Below are 22704 nucleotides of genomic sequence, written 5' to 3' on the forward strand. Positions count from 1 at the left end.
GGAGTAGATCCAATGGTACTAAAGCAAACAGCTACTTAAGTGAGACTGATAAAAGACAATATTGCTTCTTATTTTTGAAGCCTACCCTTTTAAAAAAGTCATTAGAATTCCAAGAAAAAGAGATTTAATGGTCTTGTGGATTATATCGTACTACTTAAACCTATCAGGGAAGTACAGAAAGGATTAAAAAAGACTGACTTATGTTGAGAACTACAACCAAAACCCTAGTCATGAGGCTATCACAAGTAAAACTGATCATTACATTCATATTATTATACAGACACACAAAGCATTGAAGTGATTGAGTGCTGCCCTCTAGTGAAGGTACAAACCAGTTCCAGCTTCCAGATTTCTAGAATTGGACAAAACTTCCATCTCAACTGGATTTTTAGTCAGATTTGTCTGTGCTCACAGCTTAATTTCCTTACTCTGCACTAGAATATTTAGTTTAGGCTTATCACTATAGTAAGTTTATAAACAGCAGTCAACTCAATGCCTCTACGTTGTACTATTTCTGTGAATAAGGTTCTCATCATTGCTGGTAAAGCTATGTTAAAGACTGCAATGCTTCAGAGAACAAAGTGCTTTGGAAGACCGTTAGGAGGATTTAGAAGTACCCTACAGAGCCCACAGCACCTACTTTACACGTTACTTCCCCCACATTGACTTCACCACCAGTAGGTGGATGCAACTGTAACAGAAAGCACAGCAATAACAGCAAAGTAGCAAGGTCCCAGGCTACAGCAACAAAGATTTGCTCAAACACAACAGTCATATTCAATGACATAAAGAATAGCAGCTGCTTACCTTCAAAAAGCCTCACGCACACAGGGATCTCCAAGCAAGATACCCTCACCTCCACTGCCAGCCCTTAAATAGGGCTGGGAAGGGGTGGATCCTGGCTCCAGCCCTTCTGGTCAATCAGGTTCATTGCATGCAGCTGAGCTCCCCTGGTTTGGCCCCACCTTCCCACCAGCTGCTCCATCACTGCTTCAGGCCTTGATTTAGCACTTCCACTACAGTGCAACACCTTGCTCTCTCTCCACTCAAAAAGCTCCCCTCCCATGGACACTGATGTACTAGTCACAATTTATTCTCAAATTTGAAATTTCACTAGCTATTCCTAGCAATTTATCTTAAAAGAAGTATCAAATTCAAGAAAAAGTGTGATCAGAGGCATTTTTGACATCCGAAGGAACCAGTACTTGTAGCTTCACAGCAGTCCTTACTACATGGCCCTAATGAGATCAGGAGTTCACAATTATTAAAAAAAAAAATCAACCATGAGCAATACTCTGCTTAGCTTTCACAGAAACAATGGGGTCCTCCCTGAGGAATTAAAACCATGGCTTAAACAGCTGGCTTTAATACATGAGACATTAAGCACAAACGATGGTGGTGTTGCTCCATCATCAGCTTCAGCTATCTTGGCCCACAAGCTGGAATACAAAACCTGTGCTGACAAGGTTTCACGTTACCTTTTTGCTCCTCTCATCAGCAAAACAATGCTTCCAGCCAGAAACATCCCATACACAGAGGAGAGCTGAGAGTTTAAACAAAACTGATTTTTTAGTATCAATACTGGAACACATCGTGTTCTCATAATAACTAAAGAGCATTTAAGCGTTTCTTGAAGACATTAACTTCATTACCAACCATCAAAATTCTGTTTAGTCATTTGCTTACACAAAGCATGGGAAAAAAGCTGAAAGAACTTGCCTGGAAATTTATCAGGTACATTTATTAAGAAAAAACATTCACAAATCACAGATGTTATATTAATATTCAACTTCCATTGCAAGTAGTTTGCTTGATTTTGGCAGCATACTTGTGTTGCAGGTTACAGCACCTGGGGAAGGATCAGCACAGAGAATGTTGTTAGCATGCTCAGAACATTTACCTATCACAGCAGTTTACATAAGCTTAATGCACAGAAGAACCAGCTTTCAGTTTGAATGGGCTGAGCTTCCGACCTTTAACAGATTTTAGGTCAAGCAGCACCACTGTGTTTCTGACAAGGCTACAGGACATTCCAGTTTCCCATGAAAAGGCAAAAATTCTCACAAGCTGCACTTGAAATTTCAGTTGTTTATGTAACCTAAATTTTCAATCACACAGACCTGTGAACTCATGTAAGTGTGTCCACACAACAGGGCCAATTTAGGGCAGCTTACAGCTGTTTTTACCATCACTGCTCAGGAGTTTGTTTCTAATGCTTACAAGCTTTTAAAACAGCTGTCAACAGGACTGGGCACATTTGGTTGAATTACCAACCACCCTAAGGGCATTATTAGAAAAGCTGAGCTAACAAACAAGGCTGTCCCTTGTAATGGACATTTTCTGTTAACAACCCAGACAATACCATTTCACTTTTACACACTGAGAACTTCTTGTTGCCACCTTTGATGAGGTGGAGGTAGCTGAACAAAAAGAAGAAATGCCAAGACAATCCTGTCAACAGCTTGAGTGCTACTTTTACCTGAGATGCTAGTCCATTGTCTCCTGTATCTTCTAGAAATCTGAATAATGTTTCAACCTGAGGAAAGAACATAGTTGAGACAGATGTAAAGCTTCTCAATAACCTGCTGTAAACATAATACAACAAACAATAAATATTTAGTAGCACTGAGTATCTTCCAATAATCTACTGCCACTCCTAATCTGAAACACAGTTGTAGTAAAAGCTCAAAAAGAGAACAAAACGGCAAAAACCATCCATTATCTGCTATTTCCTTCCTCCTTTTATTCAGCAAGGAACAATAACACTTTTCACAGGCATGTCTGCAGTAATGTACAGTCAGTAATCAAAAGAACAACAAGGTTCATTCTCCAGAGTGGGAACTCAGTGCCACACTGTTAACTCATTGAGTAAAGATCAGATCAAGTGGTCAAATTTCACCATTTACAGTCATCTGCATCATCTTACTGAATATAAATGTTACCTGGGATTAAGCAACCAAACTTAGTACGTACCTATACAACAAAGCTTTGCCTTTGTTGTTTGCTATAGAGAAAAATCCACTTCTAGGAGAAAAGTCCATAGATTGAGTAAGATAAATTTGCTTTCTTCTAAACACTGGGAAGTTTGAGAATACAGTATATGATGGAATGTGTACCTATTAAGAAAGATATAGTTAGTCACATCAAGTAGGAAATACCCAGAATTTTGTCAAGGCTGGCAAAATTTCTTAGCAAGGAAAAGTCACCACCCAGAAAGACTGTTACAGTTAACAGATGCTGAAAATCAAGAATTGTCGCTAAGTTATTGTATCTGCAGCAACAAAACAAGAACATTTTAAAAAAGAGGAGAAAAAAAAAGAGAGTCAAGTTAGACTACAAGGTTATCTGAAGAACTTTCTCCAAGGAAAAAAACCATTTTCTGATATAGGTACAGCAGCCCGCACACATTCCAATCAAGCAAATTCTGTAGTGCATGCACCCACTCGGAATCAGTTTGACCACGTCAGCAGGATTGCACTCCGTTTTTTAAAAGAAGACACAGTGTTACACTGAGAAAAGAAGCTGACCATACCAATTTGACAGCTTCATCAGCTTCATTGGAAGCCACAGCCAAGATTTCTGTGGTAGGATTGAAGGTCACGGACGTAGCAGAGGTAACGAGGTTCATTATGGCTTTAACTGGTTTAGGACGATTTTCCTTGAGACAAACATCAGTACTATACAAGTTCACAACTCCAGAAACTGAACTACAATGAGAAATTAACAAAATCCATATGAGAGACAGCGTTTATGGTACACATTAGCTTGTTATCTTAGCCAGTAGTCAACTTAAAGATCAGCAAGTAATTGCTTAGTGCTGTTTGTAACAACATTTTGAAGATTGTGTTTTGGTCTGAAGTCATTTAAGGTTCTTGAAGTTTTTCTTAAGGAAATGCATACTGTACTGAAACATCAGGATGTTGCTAGGACTGACACACTAGCTGCCAGCAACCATTAATTCAGAAATACTTTCAAGAAGTATTCAGGCTCTGTTGCTGCAACTGTTGGAGTCAAAACATCTTTACAAATGCTAACAGCACTCTCACAGCAATCAAATTAAGAGCACAGAAGAGAGTAAACTAGAAAGGTGGAAGAAACGAGGCCCCAAAATGACACTTTACTACAGAAGTTCACTCTGTGTGATTTCAGCTGCATAATTTCAAAATTAACTGCTAAAATCACTGCATGCCAACAGTAACATATTAAGAGCAATACCAGTATTCAGCATGTATGGTAACTGACATGTACATGGAAAAAGTACATGATTGTCATAGAAACAGCAACATTCACCTATTCACTTGTACTATAACTTTATTAAAACATTCTATCTTCCTATTCCTATTCCACTCTTACCAAACAAATTCTGAAGAGCTTCAAAATGAGACAGGAAGAAAGTATAACACCCAAGTTGTTCACTTACCCACACGCCACATACTGGTTATTTCTTGAAACAGCAATACACTTTCCTTCCAAAGAGCCCTCATCTTCAAATTTGTGTAGGCACTTCCTGCTTCTCACATCCCAAATGAAAACTTCACCTTCCTCTGTTTGCAGAATTAAAGAGAAGATTACAGAATTCATGCACACAAAACATACGTTGATCTGTCAGAATTGTTAAAATACATTTCAGAAAGACAGTTGTAAACTTACATACAGCTGTCAAATAAGGAGGTTTTGTCTGTTTTTAAAAAAAGAAGAGCACACCAGAACAGTTTATCGGTAATGATGGATCACCTGCTAGGATTTCTAGGTCAGACGAGGTCTAACTTTGTACAACACTGAATGATTTACAAAAACTTAAGCAATTTCAATGGAATTACAATTGGTACTATTAAACAGAGCACTTACTGGAATAGCTATATATTTTACTGCTGTCTGAAGTGAAAGCAGATGCAGTGGTTCTTCCATTTACCTTCATAGTGCTGATCAGTTCTTTTGTCTATAGGAGGAAATCAATAATGGTGACCAAATCTGCCATTTCAACCCTTCCTAGCCTGAGGTATTCCTGAGTCTGTTTAAAGCACATCAATAAAGTCTACACTGAAATATCTGTATGTAAATTCAAGAAGGACCTCCAGTTTTGTGCTATTTTGCCTGCAGTGGCAGCATTATCACACAACATAATGTCAGACAGCCAGCAGCTAAGAGAAGTGCTACATTACAAGAAAGGAACTGGTGTCCTTCAGCTTCATGTAATCACCTAAGCAAAGCATTGGCTTTGTTTGACACATGAGTGCAATGAGCACTCAGACCAAGACAATGCAGATTAAGAGGTGTGATGAGGCATTTTACCACCCTCATGTCTTAACAGGCAGCATTCAACAAATCCTTGATGCTTTCAGATGTGCTACTGAACCGTAAGGTCAGTAGGAAAGTTGCTTCCATACTCCTGTCCCACACAAACCTTAAGTCAGCCACAGTGGCTTGGCATTAAAAGCACAGATCAGCGTTTTCAGAGCCCGCAGTGCAGCACACAAGCTCATGCTCAACCAATTTATTGTTACCCAGTTCAATAAATGCTCATTTGCTCCCTCACTGAGGGGTCTCAATACAAAAGGGAACTGAAATTGTTTTAAAACTATTTTTCCTAGTTATTTCCAAGCTTGAAACAAGTGCAGCTGCCATCGTGGCATTTTAAAATGCAGATTAAAAAACTCTAGGTTCCTTATGAATCACAGCAGATGGAGTGATTCATGACCACGGTACACCAACACACACTAACATTATTCCCAAAAAACAAGTCCTACATTCCTTCCACCCTCAGATTCCTGTTCCCATGCTCAGGCTATTGGTTTTCTCAGCACAGTGTTTGCACCATCAGTTGTAACACATCATTGACAAATGGCTTTTTCCAGTAACCCACCCTCCACCTTCTCCCCTCCCCAAAAGACACCACCAGAAAACTCTAGACTTTCTCCACCACCAGTCCCAAAAAGAACATCAAAGAAAACTGTCTGACATCCCCAAGCCATTTTCCATAGTTACAGTTAGTTCATAGAGCAGCTCACTTTCAAAGGCTGTCACAGTACATCACACCCGTTTTAACTGAAAAGCTGCATTGCTTCTCAAATTAAAAGGCAAGCAACCAGATTCAAAAGGAAAAGGGTTTCAGTTCCTTGGTACTACATGAATTATGGAAAAAGCTACCTTCATTGACAGCAAGTGGAGATATCCTGAAGTTCCAGTGAGAAGCATAAACAATCCATCTGGAGAGACTTCAAAGTTTTTGACAAATTTTTCCTCCATTCCTTTAAAATAAGTGATACAGAACTTAATCTTGGTGAGATTTACTCACTTGCCTGAACTTCAGGCCTACAATGAACATAAGAAAGACCCGACTCCACCTTTTCCCTTTTGTAATATACTAAAAGATAACATTATGGGTTAGATGTTACACAAAGTTGGGGTTATACACAAGAAACTAGAACATACCATAGTAAAACAATAGACATCACTACTTCCAAGAACTCATTTCCTTTAAAGCAAACCCATGTGCACTGCTACTTTGGACAGCTTTAAATGCACTGAGACATTTAGATCACTAACTTACCTCTTACTTGGTGTACAGGGACAATACTTCCACCCATCATGTCATACACATAGAAGACTTTATGGTGAGTACCAGTGGCTATAACCTGCTCTCCATCAGCACTGAAACGAGCTTTATAGATTGGAAAACTCTCTAAATAGATGCTCTGTATTTTTGGATTCCTTATGCCGTCAACCTTAAAATAAAAAGATTATAACATTAATGAACATATCAAATATTTTTACACAGAAAAATTCTTACTGACTCACCAGTACAAGAGAGACAGTAAAAAGCGTACCCAGCTAAAAGCATTTATCTCTCCCTTCCCAATCTACAAACAGTCCACCTCTCACCCCTCACCCTGTAAATGAGGCTCTCCCAGACTTTCCGGACATATTTCAAACCCCTTCTCCTTACTGTCTTGCCCATGCTTTATTCAAATAAACTATAATTTCCAATATGCTGTTCCTGCAGCCTCACAGATGTCATACTCAGCTTGTGCCTTTGACCACTTCACTCATACTAGGCCACATCAAACTCCTCATAGAGCTGGGCTCTTCAGTCTTCACAGGAACACAAAAGTATCTGAGGATATGAAACTTCCTCCTACAACACAGCCGTTCCACTCCCCCAAGGATTTCTGAGCAATATTGCAGCTGTAAACATAAGCAGAGTGCTCCTCACAATGCAGTGTTTGCAAACTAATTAAAAATAAGAAACACAACCTCAATATTCCTTATCACTCTTCAGCTACAGATGATGAAACTACTTTGCCTATATTTTGCAGATAGTTGGTATGAAGACAGGGAAATCTTCCAAGAAAACTCCAAGCTAATTCCATTCCAACCATAGATATTACAAGCCTCGTGTGCAAACCGTCATAGGAACAGTGAAAAGAGAGTCTATCTTGCCAAGGTATTTCCAGTACATTTATCAGAGGAGTATTCCATTTAAGAACACATTCACATAGTGTGAGTTAAAGTTCTTCACCTGAAAGAGTGACACTGATCGATCGCGGCCAGCAGTCAGAACAACTTGAGCAGATGGATGGAACTGCACAGTTGACAGTTTTCCATCAGCAAGACGTTCCTGATTAGCAGGCAAGCAGCTCTTCATCTACAACACAGATCAAGCAAAAAGAACAAAATAACAGGTTACACATTTAGTTATGCTGATGCCTACAATGACTTTTCAACAGTTTGACACCAGCAGGACAAACAAAATAAGTTTGCTAAGTTGCTTCAGTACAGCAGGGTAGGCATAAAACTGGTCAGCCTGTTGATGAAGTCAGAAGGAAGGCTAGCTGAGACTACTTGCACTCCTGCTCATCTGAAATAGCTGTAAAGGAGGTACTGTAAGAAACACTCATCTGAGGGCTCCCTTCAAGAACCACTTCATCATCCAGGCATGGGAGAACTTCATCTTCCCCCCAGAGACTGAAATCCTACTCCAAAGTGCTATTTAAGAGTACATTAAATAATTCCTTTGTCAATACATCTCTGTTTGTTTCATGCCTTATAACATGAACTACCCACTTTCTCTAAAGCATTAATATCTAAACGTTACAATTACAGGAACAGACATTCATGTAAGAGCTCATTTTACTGCATGAACAGCAATAATGAAATCAAAGCATGTTCACAGACCAAACTAAGGTGCAATTACAGGCTTCCCTTTACCTCCAAAATACCCCTTGGTAGGGATTCTGAGCTTGATATGAAATTGCCAGTTCTGCACAGCAGATCGTCATCTTCATCGCTGCCACCTAATTAAAAACAGAGCACACTGGAATAGGGAGCTCAATGAACTCCCTACAGAAACAATGATAAGAAAAAAAAAACCACACCAAAAGAAAGAATAAAGGTGACCATCCAGCTTTTTTCACACAAAGACTTATCAAACCCCCAAAACAAGTCTTTTTTCCACAAGTTGAATAGACAAGCACAGCAAGTCGCATTAGAGCAGTAAAAGGTTTCTTTACTATCACTTGCAGCTTGCTTGGATTTCCTCCTGCTTTCTCTATCAGCCCATGCAGGAACTCCTCCCATAGCTCGCTGAAATCTAGCAAGAGAAGAGGAAGGGGAGAGAAGAAAGGAACACCTTGTTTAACAAAGTCATTTCTTTCTACCCAGTAGGCACTTACAAGAGATTGCTACATTTCTGCAAGATGACTCCGAGTTCTTTAAGCAATGCACTCCACAGCCAGGCAACCCCAGCAGATCTGAATTTTTACTACAGCATCCAACTCTATCCATGCTTCAATCACTCTTATGTATCAAATTAACATTTTCCATCACCCAACTAAAAAACAGCACGTCACCTCAGATGTTTTATGGAGTAATTTCTAATTAGTAAACAAGCATTAAGTCGATAAAAAAAAAATCAAATAACAATATTACTCCAGATTTAAAGATTCTATAAATGCTGTAAGAAGCACTAACTGAACAGTGCCTCCGAGTGCAAGAACAACTCCAGGACTGAAGCAGTTAGGGGAAAAAAGACAAAAGGGACTCAGAATGCCGTGTGCATCCATAGACGTCTTAGCACAGTCTACCACAAAAGCGTCAATGAACTTACTGCTCTTCAAGTCTTGCTTTTAGCTTTTTCTTAGTAAGTATCTTCTCGGCATCGCTTTTCATCAGCTCCCTCCTGTATCTGTGGGTCATGTCAACCCTAGAGCGAGAACACAACAGCCGCACAACTCATTGCAGTGAAAGCAGTCCGTAGCCGCTCCGACGCGGCCGACTGCCGCCGTGTGCCCTGCGCGCACCTTTCCTCGGTTTCATCGTCTTCATCCACCCAGGCGGGCCTTTTAGACGGGAATCCCCCTGTGACTTCGTCCTCCAACTCCGAATGGCTGGAGCGGCGCGGCTGTGCCCCGCTCCGCGCGGCGCTCGTCTGAAACGCATCGGGACGGACGCTGAGCGCGGGGCGGGCCGCTCACCTCCCGCAGGGGAACCGGGGCCGCGCCGCCCCGCAGCGCCAAAACCGCCGCCCCGTCCGAGCCGTACCTGCGGGCCGGCCAGGCGCTGCAGCAGCTCGGCCTCCTCCGCGACGAGGCTGTCGCCGAACACCAGCTCCTCTAGCTCTCGCTCAGCAGCCGTAGCGCCGGAGATGGCTCGCAAGTGCCGGGCACGGCGCGACGCTTCCTCCGCCGCCGCCGCCTCCATCTCCTTGGCGCGCGGCCGTGCCCGCTTCACCATCTTCTTCTTATTCTTATTACTATTCTTCTTGGCCGTCAGCTTCAGCTCCGCCGGCCGCCGCCGGGCCGCAGCCAGAACCCCCGGGGCCGCCGCCGCCGCGCGCATCTCTACCGCAGAGCCGCCGGAACCGGAAATGTGGCCGAGCGTCCACGCGGCCGCGCTCGTGCCCGCCCCTCTCCCGATTGGAGGCCGCCGCCCCTCCCCGCATCACGTGAGCCGGGAGCTTCCCCTGTCCGCACGAACGGTCACGTGACCTCCTTTCTTCGCCTTATTTCCTTCCTCCCCTTCTCCCATTCCGCGTTCCACGTGACTTGGCGCTCTCTATTCCGCACGGGTGGAGGGGGGGCGTCCTCTACCTCACGTGACGCCGAGCTGCCTTCAGCCGAGACCCAGCAGCCCCCTCCCTTGTCGCGCCGTTCGTTACAAAGCAAAACAGATCCTAGCGGGACTGCCGCCCCTGTTCGGCCCATTTCGTGCCGCCGAGCCGCCCCGTTCCCCGATGGCTTCCCCCCGAGGTGGGTACGGCGAGCGAGGAGCCCCGAGCGGCGCGGAGCCCAATGAGGGCGCGCGGGGGGCCGGGCGCCGCGCCTGCGCAGAGCGGCGATGCTCGTGTTGTTGATGTCCCGGCGCACGGAGCGGGGCTCCTTTCTCTTAGGGAGACGCTGAACTTTGCGGGCCGCCTCCCGTCCCGCCGGGCCCGGCCCCTCGCAGGGGGAGGCGGCGGGCGGAGGGGGCCGAGCCGAGGGGAGGGGGCAGAGGCGGCGGCTGGGCGTCTCCTGCCCGCGAGGGCCTGATGGAAAACACAAAGGAGCCGGTGAGTGCCGCTGGGCTCCAGGGCGGGCGGAGGGGCTGCCGGGGCGGGACGGGCCCCCAGGGGCGGGCGGGGGCTGCGCCTCCCTCGGCCGCGCGGGCGGGGAGCTGCGCCGGGGCGCTGCACAGGGGCGCGGGGGTGGCTCCGCTCCGCCGATCCCGGGCCGGGGCGGCCCTGACAGCCCACACGTGGGGCGGCCCCGGGCCCTTTGTGCCGCACTGTCCCGCGACGCCGGCCCTTCTCGGAGCGAGAAGTTTTGGGGCAGCCCTGGCGCGGCGTCGCCCTGCCGGAGCGGCGTTCCTGTATCCTTCCTGCCGAGTTGAAGCCCCGGCCGCCGCTGCCGCCTTCCAGCCCGAGCTCAGCGCTCCGGAATGCGCACGGTCTGCTCGTCCCGGGGCCGTTCGTCGCGTTTCGCTTCCCGGCGCGGGCGGCGATCCCCGCTCGGGCCGTTGCCGCGCCGTGTCCCGGAGCGGCGGCTCTGCGGAGCGTCCCGCTGCACGGCGCTGCTTCATGGGAGAGAACGGTGCCCGTAACGCCGCTGTTCCCTTTAAGGCTCTGAAAGCTGTGGGGCGGTTTTCTGTCTTTTTTTAAAAAAAAAAAAACACGAAAGTTTTGCGTGTTCGAGGGGCTGCGCTCAGTTACTGCTTGGTTACGTTTGTTCGTAACGGTCCGGTTTTAACTTGCACGGAACGGAATGAAAAGGTTAAAGGAGATCCTAATCGGGACCTTTAAACGGGGACCAAAACAATGCAGTCGTTACGAGATCCGTGGGACTTAACAGATGTAGGCAGTAATCTGTGCTTGTTACTTCTGCCTAGGGATCGCTTTGAGGAAGTGTGTAACGTAAGCCGCAGGGAGGCACAGCAGAGGTGTATGCTTTCCTGGGTGGAAGTTGTTGTTGATGCATGGTTTGGCTCTTGTTCCCGAGAGAGCGGAGACCTGTGAGCGCACAAGGATTGTAGGCTGAAAGTAAGGATTATCTTCATTGTCGTTCCCTAAAGAGTTAAATAGCTGTGGTGGTAACAGAAACTCGGGGGAAAGGAAATCCCACGCTGGCCTTCCTTTCTCTTGCCCTTTAAAACCTGATGTAATTTCACAACGTTCTCGATACCTTCTGCAAACTGCTGCAGCACGCCTTCTTTTCTCAGGTAAGTTGGTGCACATTGGACTTGTGATATTTTCCTGAATCTGCCCCCAAGCACACAGGAGGGATTCAGGTGTAGCAAATCTTGGCTTGGGGTTGGAGTTATTTTACTGTTGTTTTGTCGTTGTTTATAATGTTAACAGAATTGTTTGAACCAAGTATTTGACTTCTAGACTCTGCCTCTTCCAGGTGCTCCTATGTGTAAGGGCTTTGTAAAAACATAATGAAGTTTTTAACGTAAACACATTTTATTCAAATGAAAATATTTCACATATTTACATCACCCCCACCCCTCCAAGTTGCCTGCTAATTTGATATATTTTTTTGTAAGAGTCTCCCCTCTTCTCGTGTGAAACCCCCTGGGGAAGAGGCTATGGACAAAACCATTGGCAAACAGCAGAAACTGGCTTCAGACAAAATGCTGTCATACATAGCAAATGAAGAGACAGGAAAAAACATTTCTGTAATTTTCCAGCTGAGATTTTACTTGTAATAAGAGTGGAAGGCACATTTCCCGATAGAGGTGAGTTGCTTATATATAAAAAACTAAGTTTGGCTAGTTCTGATTTCCAGGAATCCCAAGATGTTTAGCTGTGGGGTTTTTTGTTTGTTTTTCATGAAAGCTGAAAGTATGTTTTCTTTAAATCGGTACCATGTTGGAGTTTTTCTTCTTTGCCATGCTATGAGGCTCATGCAGGGCTTCAGTTCTGCAGGCCTGGTGTTTCTGCACAGGGTGGTTCTGGCCAGCTTAAGTTCAGAAGAGTTGCAATCAACGAGTTTTTTGTTCTTGGTGCATTAATGCTGACATCCAGAGCCAAAACCACACTCGTGGCATAAAACATTAATGAACTTTCAAATACAAAACTATTGTATCAAATTTAACACCGACTTTGAAGTACACTATTGGAAAAGCATGCTTTGTTAAGGCTATGTGATTAAAGTAAATGTTCTATCAGACACCCGTGGCTGGAAGTTGGTGGTCGCCTTGTGACTTCTGTCCTGTTTCTGTGAGCGCGATCTGAGTGTAGAAACTGGTGCCTCTCTGCATGAGGTGCTGGGACACATTGGTTGAGCTGCAGTTCTTGTATTTCTAAACTGCTGTCTTAGTGAATTTAAGCACCAAGCTGATTGAATAGTAGTGACTGCCCATTTGAGCAGGCTGAAACGTTTCTCTGATGGTTTTATACCAGCTGCCTTTGGTCAGGATGTGCTGACTTGGAGGCACAGTTTGGCTGCTTGATAATACGGGGTATTTTCTGTTGCAAGTTTTCACCTCTGAAATGCTTTCTCTTAAGTGTTGCCAACACTTGAGCATAGTTTTCATTGATATACTAAAACAATTTCCCAAGCATTTCGTGCCCAGCTAAGGTTAAATTGTTTTATTTTGCAATTTGGCCACGCAGTGTACATCCTTTGTGACCAACCTTTCATGCTGGAAGAGCAGTTATTTTCAGGGAGCTATGATGTGATGACCAAATTCAGCTGTGTATGCTAAAGGAGTGAGAAAGTGGCTGTTAATCGTATTTGTTTGGAGTTGCCTTCCAGCTTTTTGGAAAACCGGTTTCCTTAACGATATTCTTTTATCATACCATTTGCCTTGTGTAATGGTTAATTAAGAATATTTCTTAAAAATACGTTGCTGCCAAGTGCTCACAAGGGGGAGAGGAAGAACAGGAAAATGGGAAGTTGGGCGGAATAAGAAAGCAGTTCTTAAAAGTTCCTCTCTCCACCCATCTCTTCAGTAAAAAGAGCCATGCAAGAAATCCCCTAAACAAGTAGTGCCCCAGGCTTTTATTTGCCAGTCTCTCTTACCTCGATTTTGGATCGTTCTAAAAATCCTTCCTATTGAGGAGCTGGTAATCTGACTAGGAAAATGAGCCTTGCCCAGTATGCGCAGAAGTTTGGCCTGTTCTGTGTGCATACGCCTTGCTTCTGCTTAATGAGTGGTGCTTATCATGAGGTGGAACAGCTGCTGTTCTGCTGCTGGCCACTTACACAGCTGTAAGCTCTGCAGTGAGCCAGGCTCCTTCTTAGTGTTTTGCGGGGAGGCGAAGAGTGCTCATCTATTTCAGTTTTAAATAAATGCTAACCCTAATGTGGCTTTTCATGCGAAATCCAGCTCCTGGCAGAAGGCAGTTTTTGTCATGCATGTATTGTGAAATGCATGGGTTGATCTTAGGGTTGTAATTGTTAAATTGATAATTCAATCTATTATTTCTGTCCGCGATAGCCAGAAACAAATTCTGGGGGAGTCACGGGAGTCACCACCTAATGTTGGTCATAGAAGTGTGTGAATGTGAAAACTACGCATAATCCATCCCTGCTGTACCCATGGTAGCCCGCAGTTCTGTGGTCACAACAGGACGCTTTGGTGCAGTAACAGTTGTGATGGGTTTGGGGATGCAGGGCTGCGTTTTTGTGCAGAGGCCCTGCAGGTGCCACAGTTGGGCACTGTCAGCTGATGGCATTGCTGCTGCTCATCACTGGCAGGAGCTGGGCAGGAGCTGCAAGCTGCTGCTGTGGCTGAAGCAGCAACTTGTCCTTAGTTGTGGTTCTGCTTGAGGCAGATATCGGCCTTTGTGTAAGGTTGTGATTTTTGACCTGTGAGTCCAGAGTTGTAACCCAATTGTTTTCTGTTTCAGGCATTAGACAGGGCTTACAAAAGAGTAGGACTGCTGAGATCTGCAGGGAGGGCTATCAGAGGTTCCATGCATCACTCGCTTGTTTCTACAAATGCTGTCTCAACATGGGCCGAAAAGAATCTTACTGGTGTTTATTATCAAAATAGAAATGTTTTGATCTGCTCTAGCAAAATTCCAGCGAAGGTATTTGTGTATTTTCTGCCCTGACTTTCACCTGCCTTTGTGAACAAAGCAGTTTGTATTTTTGTACTGAAAATCTGAACCTTTTCCAAGTGGCACAAAATGCAGTTTGAGCAAATTTCCCAAGAATTAAAATCCAAATAATAGTTATAAATTAACACTAGGAACATCCTATGTAAATTGTCTGGCAAATATGCTCATCTTCTGGCAAGCACTCACATAAAGATGTTTTATAAAAACTAGAGGGTTATTTTACACATTTACATGTTTGAGTTGCTCATAACTTCAGCTGGGACAATGTGACTAAATGTAAAGTGAAGGAAAGGTGATGTGTGAGACTTCCTCGGTTTAGATAAGCTAAACAAACTCTTGATGAGTTGGAGACTTTGGAGCCTCTATAATGCTGAAGGATGATTTTTCTCTTTTGAGTCTGTAATTTCCTACAGAAAGCATTTTTTTTCTCATCTATGGGTATTTTGGCAAAGAGCCTTGGCAGTGCTGCTGAGATTCTAAATCTGTGATAAAGGAAGAAAAAAAGTAAGAGCCAACATATTGTCATGGTATCTGTGACTGTGATCTTGAGCCATGCTTCAGCCTGACTCCTTTGTGTGCCAGTGGAGCTTCAGCCTGCCTTCAGCTTTCTGCTGCTTCTTCCTGTGCAGGGAGAGCGGTGCTGGGAGGGCAGTGTCTGCTGTGCCCTTGGGAATGGGAGGACTGGGACTGGGCTGTTTCTCTTCATTCTTGTGAGATGTGGCAGCACTTCAGGCCTCTACCAATGGAGTTCTGGGCGAAGCCGAGCTGCTGTGTAGGCCTGAGGTCTTTGGTCTGGAAGGAAAGAGCAGTGCTGGGGCTGCTTGGTGCTGCACCGCCAGGAGGGGCTTCCAGTCCTCCTTCATGTGGGTCCAGGCCCTGGTCCCTGAGGGAAATCCAGTCAGCTGCTGTGTGCGGGTGCTGGGGGGCAGCAGGCTGTTCTGCTGTGAGTAGTTAGTGTGGCACTGCAGTTTATTTCCTAGGCTGTGGTCACTGAAGGTAAAACACTCTGAGGCACTACAGAGTTTGTGACGAGGTCTTCATGTTCTCATGTGTGAATTGCTGACACTTTGCAGAACTCCGTATCCATGGCAATGTGTTCAGCTTCTGTCTGAATCTGCACACACGTGCACAACGCAGCCAGCATCTTGCTGGTACCAGCAGTGCTGTGCAGGTACGGCTCGTTCCTGGCACAGGTCAGGGCTGGGTTTTGTTCTGCCTTCCGCTAGTGTTCCTTTAATGATTGCAATTGCTGTTCTGCCTACTTCAGGAATAGAGGTCATGTCATGCCCTGCCCTAAGTTTTGATTTGTTTTAGTGTAATTTTATGTGGTTGGCTATGGGGTGTGTGCACAATTATCACTGTGCCGATTTCTTAACGTTTCAGAGCTGTTCTTAGTGTTTACAGGTGTTTGCTTTGTTGCATAACCTTGTACTGTTTGCGCTTTTTTTTGTAGTTGGATGCTGGGATTGGGTCCGTGTAGGAATCAGTTCTCTCTCTTAACTATGAGGAAAGTCTTCTGAAATAAGATTTAGATTGAAAAGGAGAATAGAGAATGTTATAATAAAGTGATAATGTGGCACAGGAAGGCTCGGATGAGATGTAACAATAGAGATGTTCAAATGATACTCTCCAGGAAGGGGATTTGGGGAATTATTGTGATGAAGTCTTAAAGCTATGAATCCAAATGCACTTTAAGAACAAGTCCAATCATATTTTCTATCTACGGTTTTGAGATAAAACTTATTCATGGGTTTGAAGGGAGAGGGAAGTAGAGACACAGGCTTTCTTATTTATTTCTTCTTGCTGTACTATATTCTCTTAACTTGTGCTTGCATTGTAGTATGTCTTTTCTTGCTTTATTAATGCCTCTCAACCTTTGTAGGCATGGTTAAGAATAATATAAATACTTTGAGATTTCTTTTTTTAGCTTAATGAGAGCAGCTTGCTTATGTAGCAGTAGGCTCGTGTCAGGTGGCAATAAAGGTAAAAATGTTCCTGTATTAAAAAGCATTTATTGGTTATCCATTTAAAAAAAAAAAAAAGTTAATCTGTTGCTTGTCTTCTTTATTGTCTTTGGAAAGTGCTCAGCTGCTGGGCATTTTTCAGAGCAGTGTTTGCACTCGACCTCAGATTTTTCATTGCCACTGCCACGTACAGAAACCTGTTACATAATAGAGTTTTCCTACAAATTAGTCACCTTTCTATCTTTTAGCATTTATACAGACCCTATTGCCATAGTAACTGAGCTCTTCATAATTGTTAACGTATTAATCCTCAGAACACCCCTGTGAGGTGGAAAAGTGTTTCTGCTTTGCACGTGAGCAGCTGAATCCTGAAGAAGCTGAGAGCTGGATCCCCAGCACTGTGAGCCACTGATGGCCCAGAGCAGCTCAGCTCCATTCCTGGAGAGCAGTGCCCTCCTCGCTGCACTGTTTTCTCTGCTGAGATTTCTCAAATGAATGAATTCTACAGAAATTGGCTGCAGCCATCTGGAATATGTTCATTTGCATATAAGATGCGTGGCTGTCATTGATCAGAACATCAGGATTAATGATCTCTGGAGAAACCAAGGAAAAAATGTATGGACTGCTACTGTGTATTCTCAGTGGACTGAGCTTGCTTTGTTTATGCAATACCAAATGTTACCTGGTTTTGACTCAACTAACTTGATTTGTAATACGTGCTGGTATTTATATGCCGATAGGGCAGTTTGTAGTGTATCTCCATTTGAGGGCTGACCTTTAATTTTCAAGTTTGCTGTTGAAATAGCTGTGTTCACGATGCTCAGGTGTTCTTTTTGTTTGCTTTCATTATTTGCTTTTTTTTTAATTTTTAGACAGATCATCTTTCACAAACAGAAAGGAAGAGACGTGATTCATTCGGGATGTTTGACGGCTATGACAGTTGTAGTGAGGACACCAGCAGCAGCTCCAGTTCAGATGAGAGTGAAGAAGAGGTTTCTCCTTTGCCATCCAGTCTCCCAATCATAAAGAACAATGGACAGGTCTATACTTATCCAGATGGTAAATCTGGCATGGGTAAGTATGTGGTGTGTGAGTACAAACACTGATGCTGCTTTTTCTGCCCGCACTGTGTTTTGGGGGGTTCCAGACCCAACTGTTGGTCCCCTTGAAAATGGACCAATACAGTGGATTTCTTGATTTTGCCAGACTGAAATATGATAAAATTTGAATCCTGCTATCAGGAAAGCATTATGTGAATACCCTCCCTATCTAGTGTATGTTGTGTATAATGCACACGCTCGTTCTCACGCGTGTTGTTTTTATTCTTTGAGCTTTGTTGAAAATGTCATTGTGCTCTCTTACACAAAAGCATATTGTCTCTTTTTGTGTGTGTTCACAATATAGAAAAATATTTCTTATACTAGGAAAAAAAAAACTTCTTTCCCACTACTTTATAATTCTCGTCAGTGTGTATGTATTCACTACTGACTGTGGTATACACCAAAAAATAAAAGATTGGAGAGGCAGAGAGATTGCTTTAGCCCTTGGGGGGAAAACATTTTGGCCTGGTTACTGGTTCCCTCTGGGTAGAATCTTGGTATGTCTTGCTGGGGTGAGTTGGTCTCAAACTCTTACTGAGCACGGAACAACTTAGTGCACTGTGCCATCAACCTCTAAAGCATATGACTCCAGCTATAGGTGAAACTATTGGTAGGCAAAGGTACTTTGGATGTATTCCAATTTTAAGATTAAAGAAAAACATCTGGTTTTATTTGTTTGCAAGTGTTAAATATTTAGAGAAAAACTGGAACTGGTTGGCTCTGATTCGGAGTAGGCATTTTCTTGAGAGCCATTAAGACACAGAAGTTGGCTTTGGGTTGATGATTGACTTCAGTGGTAAAACTGGTAGGCAGGAAAGTGGAGAGGCACTTCTGCCTTTGAACCTGGGCTTCTTACCGTATCACGGATGGTGGTGGCAGCTGTCTTTTAGTTGGCTTTTGGTGCAGATCTGCTCAGGGTAAAGCTGTAAGAAATTGATTTGATGGTGCCACCTGCAGGACCTTCGTCACGCCGTCTTTGTTCAGAATTTTTAGAGGTTTTTCTTAGACTCTTACCGTGTTGTTTCTCTCCTCTGATTAGCTACGTGCGAGATGTGTGGAATGGTTGGTGTCCGTGATGCCTTTTACTCTAAAACAAAACGTTTCTGCAGTGTGTCATGCTCTAGAAGCTATTCATCCAACTCCAAGAAGGCCAGCATTCTGGCCAGACTTCAGGTAGCGGTACAGACACCATTTTCTTTTTATACTTATTGCTGTCTGTGTCTGTGAAATGTGCATGTTTGTAAAACGACTGTGATGCTTTGAAAGAACGAAGTCAAAATTCTTCATGTAGTAAAATTCTCTCATGATTTTGTAAGACAGGACTCCAAGCTGTATCACTGATCACACGTTACCTTGCTGAGCAGAGCAAATTCCACCCAATTTTGACTCCTTATTTCATTTCTGCTGCAGTGCCCCACTTTCACCTGCAATGAAAAGATCAGAAAAAACTTTCAACCTACATTTGTATGATTTGAAAATCCATGCATGTCATCCCCAGGATGCTTTCTGGCTTTAGAGAGCATAAAGGTTTATTTGGCACTGCTGGTTTGCTTTTGAGGGTTTTCTTAACTATGCTGATACATGAAATGAGGTTTGATCTGTTCACTTAGAATATGAAGCAAATAATCATGAGAATGTTATGTAACATTTAATGAAAAGAATATCATTATATCCTATCTCATGTTCCATTGCATATGCAACATGCCAGGAAATTGCATTGGTATAAATCAGATTTAAAAAGAAAAATCTTCCTTCTAACCTGCTTTCAAAAGATTTTATTTTGTTTTTCAGGTAGAGCAGTGAGTCTGTATGCTCTTTACATTGGAGTACTCTTAGAGAAGTAAATTTTTGGAGACTGTTTTGCTGCTGATTTTTAATCATCTTCCATATTATATATATAGTTTTGTGTTTCTTGATCAACTCCATTCTGTGTTGTGCCAATTTTAGTTGAATTCTCTGGAAAAAAAATATTTGATAGATTATTTTTCAGTTATTTTAGTGGGAGCTGTTTGTTTCTCAGTGATTTTTTTTGTTTGCTTTTAAATAGTTTTGTCAGGCATAAGGACATCCTTCTGCTGGGAGTTTGGGAAGGTTTTATTTACTATTGGTTTTTTTGTTTGTTTGTTTTAGGGCAAACCTCCAACAAAGAAGGCTAAAGTTCTACAAAAACAGCCACTGGTGGCTAAATTAGCAGCTTATGCTCAGTACCAAGCAACTTTACAAAACCAGGCAAAGACTAAAGCAGGTATAGCCCAATAAAAGAGCTGAAACACTTCTAGTAATACAAAATAGGTGTCACTGGCAGTTTCCTAAATGCAGTAACTTTCTCTCAGCAGCTGTCCCCGTGGAAGGCTTCAGCTGGGGTAGCTACATCAATAGCAATAGCTTTACAGCAGCTCCTGTCACTTGTTTTAAACACGTAAGTACTTCAGTGCGTTGTCCTTTTGTGTGCATGTCTGTATCAGAGAGAGGATCCACCTGAATTCTTGAATTCATTTTCACAAAACACATCTTAAACATTTTAAAGCTTCACACTGTGAAACTTTTATTGTAGACTCTGCTAGTATGACTATCATTTAGATACAAACCTATGTTTCTGTTTGTTCTTTAAACCATTCTGAATGCTGTGAGTTACTCTCGTGCTTGCTTTCATAAATATAGGATGAGTCTCAAATGCTTCTGATACTGTTGTTTTTTTCCTCACTTCAGGGCACAAAAGCATGGAGTGCAGTGTTAGGGTATCACACAACCAGGTCACACTATGCTGTATAGTTACAAAATGCTGTTTAGATCAAGTCAGACTTGCTCTAGTGTATAGATCTGATCTTTTCATTAATTATTTTGGTTTGGGATTATTTTTATTAGTTTTCAGTCAGTTCTCCCTGTCAGCTCTGCTGCTGGCTAGAGTAGGAATGAAGGAAGATGGGGCCTCTTCCTAAACCTGAAATTAAAAAGTATGCTTTCCTTTGTGTTACAATTGTGAAATTGCAAACAAAAGGTCCTCAGCTATTAAAGTCATGACAGAGTGTAGCTTGGGGATTAGGAAAGCATTTACCAGCATCTGTCTTCAATGTGTTTGTTCAAATCTACTTATTAGATATTGTTTAACATATTGTCTAAAATCATCTCATAAGTAACAACATTCTGAAAAAGTCTCACTTCTCATCATACTGTTTATTTCATTACATGAGAAGATGAAGTATTTTGGCTTCCAATGAGAGTTTTGGTTTTGCTCAGTTATCTGTTAAAAATTTGTATCAAGTTAAAAATCTTGCTTCCTAGAAGTTTTTCATAATAGAGAAAGAGAGAGAAATTCTCTCCAGCTCTGGAATTCATGCTGAGCCCTGTTGTTCCTGAATCAGAGCAAGGTCTCTTTCTTGGCAGTTGACAGAACCCTTTATGCTCCTTAACAGAGCCCAGAACAGTCTTGCATTAGGATAGGTTTGTTAATTTGTATTGAATTTCATGTGCTTAAGCATGTTTGCACTTTGCTTTCATAATTATGTACGTGTTGTAACAAGTAATTTCATAAGTATGTATCAAAAGGCCATGTTTGATATTGTAACCTGTGCTATTAGAGAAAATGCTTCCCCTGTCCTTAACTAGGATACATCTACAGCAGTAACACCACTGATAAATGGAGCCCAAACATTCCGTAGTAAAAGGAGCCTTATCTTTCTTACAGCTTCACTCATTAACCTGAGCAGAACAGCAGTAATGTGAGTGGGCACAATACCAGTGTTTGTACTCTACCTTGAAATCTTTCACAAGCTGTATGGCAGTGGCTGCTGATGAGCGTTGTTTATTCCACGTCTTTGAAAAACGTGTCCAAAGCAGTCAGAATCTGGAAGCACACTGGTCCTCTCCTCTTGTTAGATATTTCTCTTCCTCTCACCTTCAGTATTTTTCTTCTCTTGATTTCTTTTGTTGTTAGTTTGCTCGAGGGGAGCATTTCCAGGGTTTTGCACTAGGTGGCGGTGCTTTGCCTTTAATTTTTCATCACTTTCACATTGTCTTCAATGGTAAGGCCAGAGGTGCAGGTACTGTTGTGCTGCAGTGGCAGAGTATCCCTATGGTTCAGGGACTGGTAGAATTTCTTTGCCGTTTAAATTCTGAGTCTGCTTTCAGATCTGGAGTCATGGTAATTTTGATGCCATCCAAGGCCATTAGGAGTCAATTATTTAGCTGAACAAAGATTTTCTGGGTTAAGCATATGGGAATAGGTAGTGCTTAGGCATTCTTTTCAAACCCTGTCCAACTGAACCTTCCTGATTGCGACTTACCTTGCAGAAAAGGCAGCTGCTGCTCACAGATAAACCCTCCCAAGTCCTCCCCTGGAGCAGGAAGCAGTGAAGCAGATTTTCCTTGTTGGGAATTACATGAAATGGATCTCTTCATCATAAGTTGGAAAGGTAAATTTGTTCTTACCTGTAAATTATGGTTCTGCTAGTTCATGCTATGCCAATCCAGACTTCAGAGTTACCTTGCCAGCCAGCAGAAGAATAAGACTTTACACTTATGTAGTGCTTTGATTTTTTTAGTTTATTTTTTCTTCCAAAGCATTGTGCAAACATTAATTGCTTAATTGCACAAATACAGAGAAGACATTAAGGAAGATGGCTGTTACAGCCCTGGTTTATCCAGTCTTCCTCATTTAAGAGTAGTTACTGTGCACAGTATACCAGGTATACCATCACTTCAGGACAGTAATGTTATCTGGCTTTTCAGTAGTGATGCTGCACAGGATGGCTTCCTTCTGAAGGGTGAGCCGTAAGGATTGGTGTAGGAGAACTAGCAGAACCAATATTTTCACAGACAAGGACAAATTTAACTTTCTGCTATTTCCCTCTATACCAATCCATGTTCTAGAAATAAAAGCATTTGTGGCATTTTTTAATTGGTTGAAGGGGGAAGAACTGCTTTGAAAGACTCTTCCTCAGAATCAATGGAGTAGATGAGCAGGCAGTAACGTTTATTTTAGTGAAGTGCAGCTGGATTAGAAAATTATTCAGCTCTGCTATTTTTGATTTAGATTTGTGGCTCTATGCAAGGCAACCAGATTTTCTAAAATATGCTCTTTGAAAAATTATTTCCCCAT

General features: G+C 42.9%; 2 protein-coding genes across 14 annotated transcripts in view; one reads left to right on the forward strand and one right to left on the reverse strand.

Moving 5' to 3' along the window:
• Positions 1–1722: 1722 nt before the first annotated feature.
• UTP18 (UTP18 small subunit processome component) lies at positions 1723–10026 on the reverse strand. The gene is given in 14 exon segments (XM_052687821.1): positions 1723–1849; positions 2480–2536; positions 2974–3116; positions 3533–3707; positions 4421–4544; positions 4849–4939; positions 6148–6248; positions 6551–6725; positions 7520–7645; positions 8209–8294; positions 8511–8590; positions 9107–9202; positions 9300–9427; positions 9541–10026. Coding segments are annotated over 13 exon segments (1836 nt in total). The 3' UTR covers positions 1723–1849; positions 2480–2511.
• A 105-nt stretch (positions 10027–10131) lies between these two features.
• Positions 10132–22704, forward strand: part of MBTD1 (mbt domain containing 1) — a 28482-nt gene continuing 15909 nt past the window's right edge. Inside the window, exons 1-8 of one of the 13 annotated variants that reach the window (XM_052687808.1) lie at positions 10132–10247; positions 11362–11512; positions 12019–12210; positions 14330–14512; positions 17379–17580; positions 18646–18785; positions 19737–19851; positions 19940–20025. In XM_052687808.1, the coding sequence (XP_052543768.1) occupies positions 14396–14512; positions 17379–17580; positions 18646–18785; positions 19737–19851; positions 19940–20025 (660 nt within the window). In that variant the 5' untranslated portion in view covers positions 10132–10247; positions 11362–11512; positions 12019–12210; positions 14330–14395. The other 12 variants (XM_052687816.1, XM_052687807.1, XM_052687812.1 and 9 more) reach the window with 12 other exon arrangements.

This window comes from Tympanuchus pallidicinctus, unplaced genomic scaffold, assembly GCF_026119805.1.
Source record: "Tympanuchus pallidicinctus isolate F22 unplaced genomic scaffold, pur_lepc_1.0 scaffold23, whole genome shotgun sequence".
Classification (NCBI taxonomy): domain Eukaryota; kingdom Metazoa; phylum Chordata; class Aves; order Galliformes; family Phasianidae; genus Tympanuchus; species Tympanuchus pallidicinctus.